We start from the raw sequence: 19,640 nt of genomic DNA, 5'->3' as shown, positions 1-19,640 counted from the left end.
AGAGAGCTTCTTCCTTCTCTTTCTACCATGGGAGGTTACAGTGGGAAGAGGGCTGTCTACAAGGAAGTGGCCCTCACCAGATACCAAATCTGCCAGCACCATGACCTTGGACTTCCCAGCCTCCAGAACCGTGAGAAATGTTTGTAGTTTGTAAGCCATTCAGTCTCTGGTATTCTGTTATGGCAGCCTGAACAGACTAAGACCATGACCCTGCCAAGCCCACAGTTTAGTGCTCTCTGTCACTCTATCACTTTACCAGGAAAATTAGGGCACTGGCCCCTACTGTTGGATCAGAACTAAAGTTTGGGGGACCAGAGATGTAGACAGTCCCTTTCTCTGTTTTAGGGAAGATAGCTAAAAAGCAGGACTCTTGCATTTGTTCTCATTCATGGCCTCAATTTTAAACGTGTCTGCCTGGGGTCTCCATGTCAATATGATACAAAGTCACATACTTGCCCACAATAGAAGGAGTTCACTTAGAATTTCAAGCAGATCCATCTGTGCTTCTTTAATCATCTTTGCTCCCTGGACTTCTGACGGTTCTACCCACATGAATCTAGGCCCTGGAGCTCGGAGCCTGCACATTAACCTAGAATTAAGCATTTGAGAAGCGTAAATACAATGTGCATCCCACTCAAATCCTTAGCACTTCATACTACCTGGACAAGTAGAGTTAATAAATATAGGAAGATTTTGTCAGAACCTGTTTTTTGATGTAGTTTTTTAAAAGCCTTTAAAGAGAGAAACAAGAAATTTCCATGTGATGACATGAACCTGAAACACAAGTACTTTAAAAGAGCAGAGCTCAATAGCTGACGTACCTTTTCCCCAAACTCTTTTGCTTTAATCTTGAGCTTATTAACTTGAGATTCGGCTATCTCCGCCCTTTCCTTAGCTTCATTCAACTCATGTTGCTGCTTCTTGTACTTGGAAAGGTATTGACTAGCTTCTGCTTCCTGTAAAAATAAAAAATGAAAAAAAAAAGGACTCCCTGAGCCTACTGGTCATATTTTTGTTCTGCTCTGACATTAGAAAGTTGAAAAATGTGTGAAAGGAATCTAGACTTCTGAGTATTGAATGGAATATCATATTTTGGTATGATATATATGGATTCAGAGTCCTAGCAGGCACCAGATCCATTTTATAACTGTTGTTCCCTGGACATTTAGAACATGGTCAGCACTTTCCACCAACTGGATGTAGTCCAGCTTTCACAGATTTGGTATGTGATAGATTAACCACAGTTATTTGTTTTGTAATCAGTTTTTAACATCCTATTCTGGGTAGAGGGAGCTTGTCTTTACAATTATAAGGGTCAACGGGTAATTATTAGACATAGCAGTATTTTAGCCCAAAGCATTTAAATAATCAATTCAAAACCCTTCAAGATATATTATTACTAGGCATAAGCCAATATATATGGTGCTTATCAATTACATTCCATGGAGCTGTGGCTACTAACCAGGGTTGACAAGTACCTTTCAAGAGATGGTAGTTTTGGCCACAGTTATGTCCAGGCGCATCAGGAAAAAGGGCTGTGAGCTGCGTTTATGCTCAAGCAAGGTTTTAGAGTGAGGAAAGCCCTAGGGTGAGGAAGGTCTCAGGGTGATTACCCAACCAAAACTTTTCCATCTTTACATGATACCATGCTCTTATTTGGCTCATTTCTTGCAATGCACATGTTTGGGCATAAACACAAGGTCAAGGTCTGGCTCCCTGGAGGGAAAAGCTGAACAAATTTTAACCACAGGTAATAATTCTAGCATGAGAAAAAACAGAATGAGCAGACTTTAAGCTGAGCTGGTCCTCTCTGACAAGCTGCTCATCTAGCTTAGGGCCACATATCTCCATTAATCAAAAGTAAATGGCTAGGAAATCCATGAGGCTGCAACTGCCTCAGGTACTTATCACTGCCTCGATTTCCTGCTTATAACCTTGTACGTTTAGCTGAAGATTATCCATCAGAGTCTGCATCCTGCTCATATTTTTCTTATCTTCCTCTGCCTGCAATGTATAGGTATGTATGTGAAGGTGATTTGAAGGATGCAGCAGTATGCATTGGGTATAGCCCCACATGAGAAAATGAGAGCAAGGAAATTTTATTAAACACCAAATTTAGAGCTATGATTTGAAAAATGGGTTTAACTCTACTCATCCCAAGTTCTAAGAAATTAATAAACACAGCTCAGAGTAATGACGGTCATTTCTCCTGATCTACCACAGAACTCCCAGCCTTTGCTAAAATGGAAGTTAAAACCACTAGTTTCAATTTGGTCTTCAGCCCTCCCATCCCAGCCAAGCCACATCTGCCTGTGGTTTCTCAGTGCCCGCCTCCAACACCCCATCAAATCAATTCCTCCCTTGAACTTTCTAGTTGATCCTTGGTTTTGGATAATGGAACTATAGGAAAGTTTAAGTTTTCTGGAATTCTGGTGTGGGCATCAGCAGAGATAGTGAGGAAAATTCCATAAGCTGTGGGAACACTGTTTGGTGTGTTCTCATTGTTTCCATTGCAATCCAGGCTTGGGCTGGAGAAAGAAAATCTAGTGAGGTGGTGTTTCTCAACCATGCTCTGTGAAGCCCTGGGTATTCTGAGGAGAAAGCAGTGGAGAGACAGACATGTAGGAAGGCTCTGCATGTCACCCCCTTTCCCACACCCTTTTAACTAGAGTATCTCCACTTTGGAGCTGTTGAACTTCCCTGAAGAAGAAAGTATCTTAACTGGTCATGAACATGCTCACCAAGCTCAGGAGAACAATGCATGAACAAAGTGAACATTTCAAAAATGAGAAAATATAAGAAAGTACCCCAAACAGAAATCACAGAGATGAAGAATAGAATAACTGAATTAAAAAATATAATAGAGGCATTCAACAGTAGACTAGATGAAGCAGAAGAAAGGATCAGTGAACTTCAAGACAGGGCAGTGGACTTCATCCCATTAAAGTAGCAAAAAAAAAAGAAAATGAGTAAAGAGAGCTTAAGAGACTTATGGAATAACATCAAGTGGACCAGCATTTGCATTATAAGGGTCTCAGAAGGGGAAGAGAGAAAGAAAGGGGCATAAAAGTGATTTGAAAATATAATGGCTGAAAACTTCCTTAACCTAGGAGGGAAACAGACATCCAGATTCAGGAAGCCTAGAGTTCCCAATGAGAGAAACCCAGAGAGACCCAAACCAAGACTATATTAAATAGTCAAAAGTTAAAGACAAAGAGAGAATCTTAAAAGTAGCAAGAGAAAAACAACTTGTTACATACAAAGGAAACTTCTATAAGAGTATCAGATTTTTCAGCAGAAACTTTCCAGGCCAGAAGAAAGTGGCACAATATATTCAAAGTGCTGAAAGAAAAAAAAACTGCCAATTAAGAATTCTCTAATGGCAAAGTTGTCCTTCAGAATTGAAGGACAGATAAACAGTTTTCCAGATAAGCAAAAGCTGAAGTTCAGCACCACTATACTGGCCGTATAAGAAATGTTTAAGGGACTTTAAGCTGAAACAGAAGGGCACTCATGTGTAACAGTAAAGTATAAATCTCACTGATAAAGATAAATATAGGTTAAATTCAGAATAATCTAATATTGTAATGGTGGTAGATAAACACTTATAAATCTACTATGTAGGATTAAGAGACAAAAATGGTAAAAATAACTATACTACAAAAACTTGCTAATGAATATACAAGATAAAAAGATGTAAATTGTGACATCAAAGATATAAAACATAGGTGGGGAGAGAGTAAAACGTAGACCTTTAGAATGCAACAAAACTTAAGTTGTTATCAACTTGAGATAGACTGTTATAAATACAGGTTGTTTTATGTAAGCCTCATGGTAACCACAAAGCAAAGCCCTATAGTAGATACACAAAAGATAAACATAAAGGAATCTAGCGTACCACTACAGAAAATTATCAAAGCACAAATGAAGAGAACAAGAGAAGACAAAAAGAACAAAGGACTTACAAAACAGTCAGAAAACAATTAACAAATGGGCAATAAGTACATACCTATCAATAATTACTTTAAATGTAAATGGGCTAAATTCTCTACTCCACACAGAGTGGCCAAGTGGATTAAAAAACAAGACCTATCTATCTGCTGCCTACAAAAGACTCATTTCAGATATAAGGGCTCACACAGACTGAAAGTGAAGGGATGGAAAAAGATATTCCATGCAAACGAAACCAAAATAAAGGTGGGGTAGTTATACTTATATCAGACAAAGTAGACTTTAAGACAAAGGCTAATAAGAGACAAAAGGGGTCATTATATAATGATAAAGGGGTAAATCTAACAATATGATACAACATTTGTAAATATTTATGTACCAACATAGGAGTATCCAAATCTATAAAACAAATATTAACAGGCCTAAAGGAAGAAATAAACAGCACTTGACATACGGGACTTCAATACCCCACTTTCATCGAAAGATAGATCATGCAGACAGAAAATCATTAAAGAAACATTGGCCTTAGATGACATGTTAGATCAGATGGACTTAGACATATGAAGAACATTTCATTCAAAAGCAACAGAATAAACACTATTCTCAAGCACACATAAAACATTCTCCAGGATACATGATATGTTAGGCCACAAAAAAACTCTTAATAAATTTAAGAGGATTGAAATCATGCTGAGTATCTTTTCTGACCACAATGTATAAAACTAGAAACCAATTACAAGAAAAAAATAATAATTTACAAATATATGGAGATTAAACAACATGCTACTAAACAACCAATGGGACAAAGAAGAAATCAAAAGAGAAATAAAAAATACCTTGAGACAAATGAAAATGAAAATACAACATATGAAAACTTATGAGACTCAGCAAAAGCAGTTCTAAGAGGGAAGTTCGTAGTGATAAATGCCTTTATTTATTTAGGCTGCACCACACGGCATACAAGACCTTAGTTCCCTGACTAGGGATCGAACCTATGCCCCCTGCAGTGGAAGCATGGAATCTTTTTTTTTTTTTTTAATTTTTTAACATCTTTATTGGAGTATAATTGCTTTACAATGGTGTGTTAGTTTCTCCTTTATAACAAAGTGTATCAGTTATACCTATACATATATCCCCATATCTCTTCCCTCTTGCATCTCCCTCCCTCTCACCCTCCCTATCCCACCCCTCTAGGTGGTCACAAAGCACCGAGCTGATCTCCCTGTGCTATGCGGCTGCTTCCCACTAGCTATCTATTTTACATTTGGTAGTGTATATATGTCCATGCCACTCTCTCACTTTGTCCCAGCTTACCCTTCCCCCTCCCCATATCCTCAAGTCCATTCTCTAGTAGTTCTGCATCTTTATTCCCGTCTTGCCCCTAGGTTCCTCATGACCATTTTTTTTTCTTAGATTCCATATGTATGTGTTAGCATACGGTATTTGTTTTTCTCTTTATGACTTACTTCACTCTGTATGACAGACTCTAGGTCCATCCACCTCACTACAAATAACTCAATTTCATTTCTTTTTATGGCTGAGTAATATTCCATTGTATATATGTGCCACATCTTCTTTAGCCATTCATCTGTTGATGGACACTTAGGTTGCTTCCATGTCCTGGCTATTGTAAACAGAGCTGCAATGAACATTGTGGTACATGACTCTTTTTGAATTATGGTTTTCTCAGGGTACATGCCCAGTAGTGGGATTGCTGGGTCATATGGTAGTTCTATTTTTAGTTTTTTAAGGAACCTCCATACTGTTCTCCATAGTGGCTGTATCAATTTACATTCCCACCAACAGTGCAAGAGGGTTCCCTTTTCTCCACATCCTCTCCAGCATTTGTTGTTTGTAGATTTTTTGATGATGGCCATTCTGACTGGTGTGGGATGATATCTCATTGTAGTTTTGATTTGCATTTCTCTAATGATTAATGATGTTGAGCATTCTTTCATGTGTTTGTTGGCAATCTGTATATCTTCTTTGGAGAAATGTCTATTTAGGTCTTCTGCCCATTTTTGGATTGGGTTGTTTGTTTTTTTGATATTAAGCTGCATGAGCTGGGAAGCATGGAATCTTAACCACTGGACTGCCAGGGAAGTCCCAATGCCTACATTTGGAAACAAGAAAAACCTCAAACAACCAACCTAATTTTACACCTCAAGGAACTAGAAAAAGAAGAGAAAATGAAGCCCAAAGTTAATAGAAGGAAGGAAGTAACAAAAATCAAGGTGGAAATAAACAGAGACTAAAAAAAAAAACAGTAGAAAAGATCAATGAAGCTAAGAGCTGTTTTTTAAGATAAACAAAATTGACAAGCCCTTAACTAGACTCACCAAGAAAAAAAGAGAGAGGACTCAAATAAAATCAGACATGAAAGAGATGTTATAACTGATACCATAGAAATACAAAAGATCATAAGAGACTACTAGGAACAATTATGTACCAACAGTTTGGACAACCTAGAAGAAATGGATAAATTCTACAACATACAACCTACCATGACTGAATCATGAAGAAATGGAAAATCTGAACAGACCAATTGCTAGTTAGGTCATTAAATCAGTAATCAATAACCTCCCAACATAAAAAGCCCAGGACCAGACAGCTTCACTGGTGAATTCTACCAAACATTTAAAGAAGAATACCAATCTTTTCTAAACTATACCAAAAAATAGAAGAGTAGGGAACACTTCCAAACTCATTTTCTGAGGTCAGGATTACCCTGATACCAAAACTGGAAGAGGACATCATGAAAAAAGAAAACTATAGGCCAATATCCCTGATGCATATAGATGCAAAAATCCCCAAAAAATATTAGCAAACTGTATTCAACAATACATTAAAAGAATCATACACCATGATCAAGTAGGATTTGTTCCAGTGATGCAAGGATGGTTCAATATCTGCAAACCAATCAATGTGATACACCACATTAACAAAATGAAGGGTAAAAATCATATGATCATCTCAAAAATGTCAGCAAAAAATATTTGACAAAATTTAACATTCATTTATGATAAAACCTCTAAACAAAGTAGATATAGAGGGAAAATACCTCAGCATAGTAAAGGTCATATATGACAAACCCAAACCTGTCATAATACTCAGTGAAGAAAAACTGAAAGCTTTCCCTCTCAGATCAGGAACAAGACAGGGGTGTCCATTCTTGCCGCTTTTATTCAACATAGTACTGGAAGTCCCAGCCAGAGCAATTGGGCAAGAAAAAGAGATAAAAGGCAACCACATTGGAAAGGAAGACGTAAAAGTCTCTCTATTTACAGATGACATGATATTTTATATAGAAAACCCTAAAGACTTCAATACAACTGTTAGAACTAATAAAAAGATTCAGTAAATTTGCAGGATACAAAATCATTATACAAAAATCAGTTGTGTTTCTGTACACTAATACGAACTATCACAAAGAGAAATTAAGAAAACAATACCATTTATAATTTCAACAAAAAGAATAAAATACTTAGGAATAAATTTAACCGAGGGGAGTGAAAGATTTGCACACTGAAAACTATAAGACATTAATGAAAGAAACTGAAGAAGACACAAATAAGTGGAAAGATATTCTGTGCTCATGGATTGAAAGAATTAGTGTTAAAATATCCATACTACCCAAAGCAATCTACAAAGTCAATGCAATCACTACCATAATTCCAATGGCACTTTTCACAGAAATAGAATGGAACCACAAAAGACCCCGAATAGCCAAAGCAATCTTGGGAAAGAAGAACAAAGCTGAAGGCATCATGCTCCCTGATTTCAATTTCAAACATATTATGAAGGTATAGTAATTGAAACAGTACGGTATTGGAATAAAAACAGACATGTAGATCAACTGAACAGAATAGAGAGCCCAGAAATACTCATATATACATGGGCAATTTATGACAAATGAGCCAGGAATATATAATGGGGAAAAGACAGCCACCTCTTCAATAAACGGTGTTGGGAAAATTGGACAGCCATATGCAAAGGAATGAAATTTGACCATTATCTTACACCATACATAAAAATGAACTCAAAATGGATACAAATTTGAATCTAAGACCTGGAATCATAAGACTCCTAGAAGAAAACATAGAGGGTAAGCTCCATGACAATGGTCTTGACAAGGATTTTTTATAATTTGACGCCAAAAGCAAAAGTAATAGAAGCAAAACTAAACAAGTGGGACTACTTCAAACTTTAAAACTTCTATACAGCAAAGGAAACTATCAACAAAATGAAAAGGCAACCTGTGGAATGGGAGAAAATATTTTCACATCATATATCTGAGAAGAGGTTAATATCTAAAAAAATAAAGAACTTATACAACTGAATATCAAAAAAAATTAAAAACCTGATTAAAAATGGATAGATGATCTGAATAGACAATTTTCCAAAGAAAACATACAAATGGCCAACAGGTACATCAAAAGGTACTCAATGTCTCTAATCATCAGAGAAATGCAAATCAAGACCACAATGAGATATCATCTCACACTAGTTAGAACGCCTATCATCAAAAAAATAAGAAATAACAACTGTTGGTGAGAATGTGAAGAAAAGGAGTCCTTGTACACTCTTGGTAGGAATGCAAATTGGTATAGCCACTATGAAAAGTAGTATGGAGTTTCCTCAAAAAATTAAAAATAGAACTACCATATGATCCAACAATTCCTCTTGTAGGTATTTATCTGCAGGAAATGAAATCACTATCTCAAAAAGATATCTTCACCCCCATGTTCATGGCAACAGTATTTACAGTAGCCAAAATACAGAAGCAATCTAAGTATCCATCAACAGATGAACGGAAAAAGAAGATGTGCTGTGTGTACACACACACACACACACACACACACACACACACACACGCACGCACTGGAATATTACTCAGCCATAAAAAAGACGGAAATCCTGCCATTTGTGACAACATGGATGGATCTTGAGGGCATTATAATAGGTGAAATAAATCAGTCAGAGAAAGACAATATATTATCTCATCTATATGTGGAATCTAAAAAACTGAACTCACATAAACAGAGAATGGATTAGAGGCTGCCAGAGGGGGGTGATTGGGGGTGGGGGAAATGGGTGAATGTGGTCAAAAGGTACAAACTTCTAGTTATAGGATGAATAAGTCCTGGGAATGTAATATAGAGCATGGTGACTATAGTTAACAATGCTGTATTGTATATTTGAAAGTTGCTAAGAGAATAGATCTTAAGAGTTCTCATCACAAGAAAAAAAAATTTGCAGCTATGTGGGGTGATGGGTGTTAAGTAAACTTGTTGTAATAATCATATTGCAATGTAAACGTATATCAAATCATTAAGTTGTATACCCCAAACTGATACAATGTTATCTGTTATATATATATATATATATATATATATATATATATATATATATGAAGGAAGGGAGGGAGGAAGGAGAGTTTGAATTAACCAACTCTTTGTGTTGCCTAGAGCACTCCTCCCCCACTCCCACCTTAAAGTACAATCTGACAGTAGATAATTAATTACTATTTTTAAACTTCCTAAGGCAGGGGCTGATATATAAGAAATCACCTGACTGGGGAAATGAGATGTCTACTTTATAAATAAAATCCCTCTTTGTTTTCATCTGCCTAGCTCTCTACCTCTCAGGTTTAAGAAACTTGAAGACTCATAGAATTATGTGGTCATAGGGAATTCCAAACCCAATAGAGGTTTAACTGCTTAAAACCAATTTACTCAGGTGAGTAAATTTCCTGTGTGGTAAAGGAGGCCACACAGGAGAAAACTGAAAAAGGCTAGGTGGCTGGTGATATTGATGTTCCCCCCACATGGGGAGGCAAAGCCTTTGTTAGGTTTAGGTTCACATCTCAGCTCCCTCCAAGGCATTAAGTAACTGTGGTTGCCATGGTTGTGCAGGGCTCAGATTTCCCTTCAAGAAAACAACCTGCCATTCAGCTGTGAGGAGTGCAGGTACCTGAAACCCTCCAACTGCAGTGCCTTTGGGATCTGCTGTAGCATTTATACTGAGATCACACACTCCCCAAGCAGCCCTCAGCTGACAGTGGGGCACAGCCAAGTTACCCGGATCTGGCTTTTTTTGCCCAGCATGGGACTTCTTACAGCAATCTATGTGCTGGAGACTTGCCCAGAGCTGCATTGCAACCAGAGGCTCCTTCTATCCCATCCTCCTTCCTTCACCCTTTCCTTTCACAGGTGTCAGACTCGCAAGGTGCTCTGAAAGCTTTCTCTGCCTCAGCCTGCTTGCTCTCCCCTTTATCTTCCCCAGGTGTTACCGCCAATAAATCTCTTGTACTTTAACTCCATCCTGGCATCTGGTTCCTGGAGAACACACCCAAGACTAAATTTTGCTTTCTCATCCCTAGAAATGAAGATACTATATCCATATTTAGATTGGTAAGGATTAAATAACATCTACACAGAGATCCCTGAATATAGGAAGCAGACAAAGGTAACACGGAGCAGGTGCATGGAGAGGTGGGAGGAGGGGAGGAAAACTGTCTTTACCTTCTATAACGAGTATAGGTTCCTAATCCTATGTCCTGCTTTATAGCGTACATTTTTAGACACTGGAGAGAGGAAAATAGGATGAATTTCCAGACACTAGAGGGACATATTGGGGAAGATAAATGCTCAGTGGGGACTGGCCATAGAACTATTGTGGATGGGGTGACACTTGATTCCCTTTTCCAATACAGTATGATCTTCCTGGAGGATTTTTCCTAGGAAAGGAAAACCATATTTATGTCCCTTTCAAAATGACATTTCATAATGGCATCTACAATGTACTAGCACAAAACACCCTGCCTCATAGTCCTGATGGTTATTTTGATGTTAAAGGAGAACAGATTGAGTTGACTCGACATCTACCTTGAATATTTCAAAACCAGGCATTGATATCAAAGAACGTGGAGAGCTCTCTAATGTCTCTTTAAACTGACAGGGTCTAGCCTGTTATCTTGCATAAAAAGGTACTCAATAGGTATTATCTGACTTGATGGCAGAAAATCATTGCATAATTGAATAGATATACTCTAAGCATTGGGCAGACACTTGGAAGAAATTAAGAAATACACCACCATACTAGTACAAGAGAAACACTAAGATTATTGCTACCAAGAAACAAAGATAAAAATACAATAGAATAAGATTGTATTCCTTGGGACAACAGAAACCAAAGAAAGTATAGCTTTGGTGTACTGTTGTATGACGAACCTGTTTACAGAAGAAAACTGTAAGAATAATCCATAGGAAAATAGAAAGAAAAAGCCAGACATAATTAACAAGCAGCATTTTGCTTCCTCATGTTTTCTTATCCTTGCTCAAAAAAAGAGTAGAATAGCACACCTTTCACGTTCCCCAGGTGTTTACTTCCTCAGTCACACATGCCATGGGCGTATTCCCCAGTGTCAGACTAACTCGCCTTAGGAAAGAACCACTTATTCAGCAAAGAAGAACTGTGCAAATAGCTCATTTCATTTCATCTTAATTAGCCCAAGATGATGCTTCTGAAGCGTTCTGCTTTCTTATCAACACTATCCCTCCTACTGCAAGGAAGGCAGACTTTGACGTCTTTGACACCAACTCAACCTCAGGGACCAGCATCATGACCAGCAGATCTCACGTGAGTGCTCTCCAAGTTGCCGTAAAGCAGGCGCCTAGGACGAGTTTGCCTTTTCATTGGAACAAGCTGTACTGTGCAGCGGAGAGGGCTAGAAAGTGACCTCTGGCATCTGTGTTTAACAACTGAAACACGTGCACTTACTCTGTGCCAGGAAGGTGCTGGGCCCAGAGTGGTGAGCAAGACTGTGCCTCTGCTACCGTGGAATCTCTGGTCTTCTCCACGGGAAGAAAGGCTAGAAAATGAAAACACAAGTGAAGGAGTACGTTGCTACTTTGGCAATACATTAGTTACTGGTAAGAAGTCTGCCCACCTCTTTTCAGTTATTTGCTTAGACCAAGGCTAGTCCACAGGGAAACAGTCAGAAAGCTGCGGGGGCCTCTCAGCATTTGCTGTGTTTCCACCTGGCACCAGCACCAGATAGAGTCCTCGGTGGCCTGGAATGTTCATGCGGCCAGAAAACAAGAGTGGAAATGTCCCCTGCTCCAATTTAGCTAGCGTCCCATGCAACCTGCTGGCTGAGTCTCCCCCCCTTTCCCTGTCTCTGCCAGTCACTTCATTTACACATTGTTCTCACTCAGCCTCTCACAGGAAGACATCTTTCTGAAAGTGCTGCAGACATTATGTGTGAAGAAACAAGGACAGTATAAATAGCTTTTCACTTCTAATTGCAACTTGCTGCTCACATTTTGCTTCCTGAGAGCTCTGAGCAGAGACTATCCCAAACCAACAATAGCACAGGAGCCCTGGAAGGGCAGGTTGATGTCTCCCGCTGAAGGAGAGCAAAGATGGAGAGAGAACTACAGGAGACCTAGGGGGTCGTTTCAGACCTGAAGGAGCACATCTGCCCAGGGTAGAGCTCAGCCAGGCAAACAGGGAGTGGCTTCCTGGAGTACCTGGTGGGTCAGCTCTTTGATGCATCGCTCAAACCTGCGGGCTCCCCTCTGGGCCTCCGTGTTGCGTCGGACTTCGCTTTCCAGTTCACCGTCCAGTTCACGGACCTGCAAGCAAACCACGGTCTCAGATGACAGGCGGGCAGCCAGCAAGCCAGGCGGGCATTGCATTTGCCTGCTGGCACGATCATTTGACATAGTGACACCATCAGGGAAGACGGGTGCGCTCTCATTCTGGCAGTGGTGAAACAGGGCAAACTCTCCGGGAAAACCGCCTCGCCAAAAGTGAGATGGCTGAACTATGTGAGCTCATAAAAGGGCTGTTTAGACTCAAGGATGTGAAAGGCTAATCCATGCAGAGGTGATAAACTTCCCCTCTTGGATTACAAAATTACACACACGTGTGTATTACGAATGTACGTAAATATATAGAGAGAATAAGCTATATATAGCACTCTTTAAGGATTCAGCCAATGTACTGCCTCATCTTAAGCTTCTTTCTCCATGTTAAGCTCTGACTCTCTAAAGAAATCAGATTCTGAGTTTTTGTCACACATATGTCACCCACAGCCCCATAGCCCTGCTTTGTGGGAGAGCTGTAGTACAGATGAACAGAGTTATACAACCAAGGTTAACATAATATTCATTCAACAAATATTTGGTGCCTACTATGCACCAGACACCAGGGCCAGGGATGCAGCAGGGAACAAAACAGACAAAAATCTCTCCCCTCTATAAGCATCCATTCTAAGGAAGGGAAACACACAAACAAAACAAAGTAAAATACAGACTATGTTAGATGGTGATAAGTGGTATGGAGAGAAATAAAGCAGCACACGGGGTAGGGGGTTGAAGGGGGAGGGTGTGTTTCATATGATTTTGCAATCACACCAACTACACAAGTTGCATTCAGAAGGTCTAGCTTTTATCTCTGTGTTCTCCTCCTATGAGTAATTGTTTTTATTAGTCCTTGTTTTATTCTGTCACCAATTCTTTTTGAAAATACAAGCAAATGTGTACATGTTTTCATGTTTCCCCTGTTTCTTGCACAGAAGTTTGTATACTCTCAACATCGCCTGTACCTTTTATCATCATTATACCACTAGCCATGATCTCCAGGACATTACAGAGCTCTTCCTCACTCCTTTTTAATTAGTGTGATTATATGGATGTACCATCAATGTGCATTGGTATTCCATTATACGGATATACCATAAATGTGCAAAGGCAATACTTTATTTTTCAGAGGCCCTTCTGAACCATGAAATCCCACTCAAATATTCTTTCCATCCTTATAGCATTTGTCACATGACCTATACATTGTCACTGAAATAGATTCAATAATTTTAAAAATCCTATTTTCAAGCTAGGTCTTCCTATTTATTTTTGAGCTCCCTGAAGGCAGGTACTACATCATTTCTGTCAGGCCTTTTACTATATTTTCACTAAGTCTGTTTTGATCCTTGATTTAGTTACTTCCCTCCCCTTTGTCTGGCTGTTAGGAAACGCGCATTCTCCACAGAGGAAATAACAGGAGCAAAGGCACAGAAGCAAGACTGCGAGGGTGTGTTTGGAAACAGCTGGTCTCCCTGGCTGTGGGGAGCCCTAGAGCTGGGGTGGGTGAGTGGGAGGAACTGCATTCTCACTTAGCAGGATGGCGGATTTCACCCAGTCCAAGAAAAGTCCTATTTAGTGGCCCAAAGTCAAGAAGAAGGAAAGAATATACTGAGATCTGACACCGTCAAAGACCTGAACATGTTACAAGCAAAAGTGAGGAGGGAGGTAGGGGCTATCTGGTGTGACATTACAGGACAATAAGGCTTCGAATTGGGAGTTGTCAAGACCCCATGATTATGCAGGCAAACTCCTACCCTGGATTCTAGTTTCTGGCTTTGCTTTCTATTCCCTATCATGGCGGTCTCCTCAGCGTCACCCAGTCTTTCCTGTAAGTCTTTGCTCCATGTTCTTTCTCATCCTCTCCACGTGGGCATTGGCATCTTGCTCCTTCTTCAGTTCTTCTGACATGTTTGCTACCTAGAAAAGAAGGAAAGGGACTGAGACAATCCAGCAGCCAATCAAGCTTAACATTTCTACCCACAGTCTTCCGTTCCTGATGTGACTAAGTGTCATGCCTTGCCTCTGTGTGCTTAATCTCTTCCCACCATGCTCTCCCTAACCTCTGTGGCCCTCGAGTTTGTTAACCATAAGGCAATCAAGACAGCAGCAGCTACTGGAGATTAGGGTGAGGGGTGGTGGAAACAGACCAGAGATGAAACACCATGTGAACATTATTATACAACACCTGTATTGAAAGAAAGATGACCAACTGAAGGCAGAGCTTTTAACTGAGTGAAGCACCAGGACACGTCCTGTAACATCATGCACCAGGAAAAGTGTGCAGTGCCTATGAGAACCTTTTTCACGTCTCACTTCTATAATTCTGTGATTCGCAACTGCAAACAAATTTAGGCTCCAGGGATTTGGTAGCAACTGAGGCTCTCAGTGCCAATAATCTGGCACAAGGAGGGTTAATTCTTGTGACACCCACTCTTGGCTTTGGCTATGTATACTAAGGGCTTGGTGTCTCGCTGCAATTATTAAGAACTGTTTCGTGACCCTCTCAGTGCCTTTAATGTAAGGACACTGCCCTCCCAGACAAAGTTTCTCTGTCTATCAGGTTACCAACCATCTGTATAATTTAAGTGTGAGACGTCTGTGTAGATGGTGAGGGCAAAGAATGAATGACGGAGGTAACTGGGTTCTGCTATGTGGGGTTGGAACTCACAGCTGAACTATTGGAGAATTAAAGCGAGGAAAGAGGTAGTGAGTTCATTTTTCAACATTGTCAAGGAAATCTTATAAAGGTGAGGTTATGCAGATAGAGTCTTCCTAATGTGTTGACTGCATATACCTACCAAGCAGGAGTAAAAGCTCTTTTTATTCCTTTCTATCTATGTGGATTTTCATAAATGTTAAGCATATTATTTTTTCCTTGGCCAAACGCTTTTAAGCTTTCACACACCTCTTTTCCATCAGAAAGCTTTTAAGCTTTTCACACACCTCTTTTCCATCAGAAAGTGTCTGCTTTGATACAAAATGGCTGAGTGCTAAGCATGCTTCCCCATTCTTCTGGATTCTACAGTGACCTGGTAGCTAGGATTTGGTACAAAAGTTTTGTTTAGCTCCCCAAATGCGAAGTAACTCAGTAAGCTTTTCCCTCCTTTTGAATTTTAAAATGAATAATGTAAAATCTAATTGAATATCTTGTCTCCTCGATTCCCATATACATTTTAGCAAGAGGATCAGTTTTCATTCACAGGGCAAGGTCAGGGCTGCTGCATGTGTTTGTGTTTCTGATGGACTATACAGAACCACCTGATGGGGATGGGGTGGGTGGAGGCTGGAATCAAGCCCAAGCTCTGCTCAGCAAGCACTGGGACTTGCAAGGCTGGGTTCTTCACACACAGACTTCGCCTCACCTCCCTCCTCCATGACATTTTTTTATTTTTTATTTTGCTGAGTATTGCCTTCTGGTTGCCATGCCTTTTGAGAGAAGTCTGCATCTACCCACAGTGGGGGTCCAGCGGGTGTCTTTTTCCAGTTCCCACAAAGGTACAGTCAAGGCTGGCAGCCAACCCTGAGCTTAGTCTCATTCAGGAAAAGCACCACTATCAACAATTTTAAACTTGCAGATAAAGAAGGCACACCAATCCTGAAGCCCTTCTTCACCAGCCTGACTCTGTTACTGAAGCAATAGTATGGGCTGTAAAAAATAAGTGAAATAGGGACTTCCCTGGTGGCGCAGTGGTTAAGAATCCGCCTGCCAATGCAGGGGACATGGGTTCAAGCCCTGGTCCGGGAAGATCCCACATGCCGTGGAGCAACTAAGCCCGTGCGCCACAACTACTGAGCCTGCACTCTGCAGCCCGTGAGCCACAACTACTGAAGCTTGCACGCCTAGAGCCCATGCTCTGCAACAAGAGAAGCCACTGCAATGAGAAGCCCGCGCACCACAATGAAGAGCAGCCCCCGCTCGCCGCAACTAGAGAAAGCCCGCGCGCAGCAACAAAGACCCAACGCAGCCAAAAATAAATAAATAAGTAAGTAAATAAATAATTTTAAAAAATAAGTGAAATAGGCATTCTTTGCAGATCATCATCATAAAGCTATTACAGACCCTAGGAAAAATAGCTATGGGTAAGGAAACACAAGAAGAATTGTTTCTAGACACTAGATATATTGATTCACAAGTGGAAAGTGGATTAACTTTTTAAAAAATCTCTTGCTTTCATAAGATTTTGCTTATGGCAATTCAGCTGCTCCTTTTCATTGTGTGGACAGAGTGGAAGGGAGGAGCCAACTAGCCTAATTTTTCAAAATGGGGACAGAGGCAGAGCGGTCAGCTGACCTCCCCCTAGCTATATGGAGAATCAATGGAATCCTTTTTGTCTGCAGCTTTGCCCCTGCCCCTTGGCTACTGCTCCCATCAACTCTGGAAGACAGGAGCAAGCAGGCAGTCAATGGACCCACCTCGGTGGGTAGCTGCCTTCTTGGCCTTCTCTTCTGCATTTTGACACCCTTGCATCGCCTCTTCAGTTTCCTTCTGCATCCTGGCAACACCAACCTCCAGTTTCTTCTTCTGGCTGAGGAGACTCGTGCTCTAAGGAAAAGCGGCATCCTCATTAGGCAAGTTGAGATCAGTGGTGCAAACGCAAGCTGGTGTGTTCAGGACATGCAATGCGAGGGGCTCTGGCCGGGAGGGTGTTTTCCTCTCGTCAGCCATACTCATGAAGCAATACTTCCAGGCCCAGGAGACAACGTTAGACTTGAATGCAAGGGATTTCATCCATTAGAGGCTCAGTACTGGAGAGATGACAGCCTGAGTCAGAAAGGAGAAATGGACCCAGACAACCTACAAGCCCCAAACATGTGTTTGGTTTTCAGCTGGTTGAGGGATGTGTTTTTCTGCCTTTTGCTCTTTGATGGGGAAGAAGCAAGTGTCCTAGAGCAGAAGTCAGTGTGAAAAGCAGACATGTGGAAAGCAGGGGTTTGAGTAATAAAAATCAGTTTCCTGCATGCTGCTCCAGGGGAAGAAAATCTTCCTCATTATCTACCTCTGCTTCTATTAATTTTGCAGTGAGGGGGTGGGAAAAGCAATTTAGATGAGCCTCATCCCCCAGGCCTGAGAAACCTCCATTACGCTGGAGGATTATTTGTGTTCTTTGGCTGATGCTGCCCTAATTCTTTCCTTCCTGGGTTGTGACATTAGAGGCTGAAATTCCTTTTTGGTCTGTGCTTGTAGCACAGTTTTTCTGAGGGTGTGAACTCTTAGCATAGAGAATGTATTTAAAAGGCATAGCCTTCCTATTTTTAATTTCTCTTCTGTTCATTCACTTTTCCTCTAGCTAGTGCCTCTCTCAGTGGCAAGATTAAGCCTTTGGAAATAGGAAGAAAGATATTCCAGTCTCACAGGTTCTACCCTACTTCCTTGATGGCGTGAAGCATCTTCATCAAGGTTGCTACCCTCTGTCCTTATGGAGAGCCAGGCTCTGTGTGCCTCAGGCCTCCCACTGCCGTGGGTGTGGCCTGGAGGGATGAGGGTATTTCCAGGAATATGCTGGGATGCTCACTGCACAGAACTCCATAGAAACTCTTTCTTTGTAAAGAAAGGTACAATATAAATGGTGATTCGTTTATACATAGAATCATTTAAAATCTGCTAGGGAGTTGATGGTTAAAATCTTTTCAAGCTGAATGACTGGTTCCGTTTGGGAAGCAGGGGGTGAGGGAGTACTGTGCAGAAGAGCAATCTAGATTGTCACAGCTCAGGTTTGAAAAAGGACACATGTAATTAGACAAGGATAAGTTTGGCCTCATATGTTTGCTCTAGGCTAGAAGTCTGGGGATGCAGAAGGTTCTAGAAAATACTCATTGTATGTCAATCAGAAGATTGACGGTGTTCCAGTAATTGCAAGGGGGCCACCAATGGCTAAGGTGGGGGAGAAGTCCTTTGTGAGCAATACGTCACCTAGACCAGAGCTGCTCAAGGGGTAGTTTCTGCACTGACAGCATCACCTGAAAACTCGTTTGATTCCTCCTGGTGCAGAGATTCTGATTCAGTGGGTCTGGGGTGAGGCCTGAGAATGTGCATTTTTGTGTTAGTTTCTCTTATACACGTAAAGTTTCAGAAACTCTGCTCTGGAGATCAGGTCTATTACCTAATTTTCTTTCTTTTTTTTCAAATCTATCTCCTCCTCTCTATGTCTGCTTTTGCTCTGGTTGATGTCCTTATCTCTCTCTAGGCTAGTGGTTTTTCATCATATTGGGACCCACTGGTATACCATCAGTTATAACATGCATGGCAAATAATTTGTTACCAATAGATATTAAGTACTACAGAGAGTGAATGATTTACTTTTTAAAGATTCAATATTCTACTTTATAAGATTCCCATTCATTGTATTTAGTTAAGTTTTCTTGAGAGATAAAGAAAATATTGAAGTAAGTTAGCCTGTTGGGAATTATGCATAACGTATAGCCTATTTGTTTTATACCACATGGTATCCTAATAGGATCGTGTCATGCACATGGGCACAAACTGTAGGCACAAACTAAATGCAGTGCCTTCCAGCAGGTACATCTTTGGTTTATATTAATACTTCCTTTTATCCAGTGTTTCTCAGTGGGGTCACAGTTGGCATTCTGGGAGGGGCAATTATTTGGGATGTTGAATTATCCTGTATCTTGCAGGAGCATTAGTATCTATGGACCTTGCCCACTAAATGTCAGTGGTACTTCCCAGTCTCTGTGGCAACCAAAATGATCCCACAGATGTTTCTAAATATCCCAGAGCATGCCACATCTGCCCCTAGTTGCATTAATCCATCCTTCACAACAATCACCAGAGTAAACTTCCTAAAATGCAAATCTAATAACTTCCCTCCCAGTTACTCACAATTCTTCAACAGACCCCCATTAGCTGCATGATAGAATTCAAACTCCATCAGTCTCAAAATCAAGATCCCTTGTGACCTGGCTCTACCCGCCTCTCCCTTAGCATCAATTCTGCTGATCTCTCCTACCCCCTACCGTATGCTATAGTAAGTATATCAATTTTCCTTAACATCCTAGATTCCCTCTTTTCCCCATGCCTCTGCC

The 19,640-nt window shown here is 40.5% G+C and overlaps 1 protein-coding gene across 1 annotated transcript in view; it reads right to left on the bottom strand.

Moving 5' to 3' along the window:
• Window positions 1–503: 503 nt before the first annotated feature.
• Window positions 504–19,640, bottom strand: part of MYH15 (myosin heavy chain 15) — a 167,654-nt gene continuing 148,517 nt past the window's right edge. The window contains 7 exon segments of the mRNA XM_028167709.2: window positions 504–589; window positions 822–956; window positions 1,912–2,004; window positions 12,486–12,590; window positions 14,354–14,438; window positions 14,440–14,512; window positions 17,013–17,140. Coding sequence (XP_028023510.2) covers window positions 557–589; window positions 822–956; window positions 1,912–2,004; window positions 12,486–12,590; window positions 14,354–14,438; window positions 14,440–14,512; window positions 17,013–17,140 — 652 coding nt within the window. The 3' untranslated portion in view covers window positions 504–556.

Source organism: Balaenoptera acutorostrata, chromosome 4 (assembly GCF_949987535.1).
Source record: "Balaenoptera acutorostrata chromosome 4, mBalAcu1.1, whole genome shotgun sequence".
NCBI classification, from domain to species: domain Eukaryota; kingdom Metazoa; phylum Chordata; class Mammalia; order Artiodactyla; family Balaenopteridae; genus Balaenoptera; species Balaenoptera acutorostrata.
This window is presented reverse-complemented; position numbering and strand designations above follow the sequence as displayed.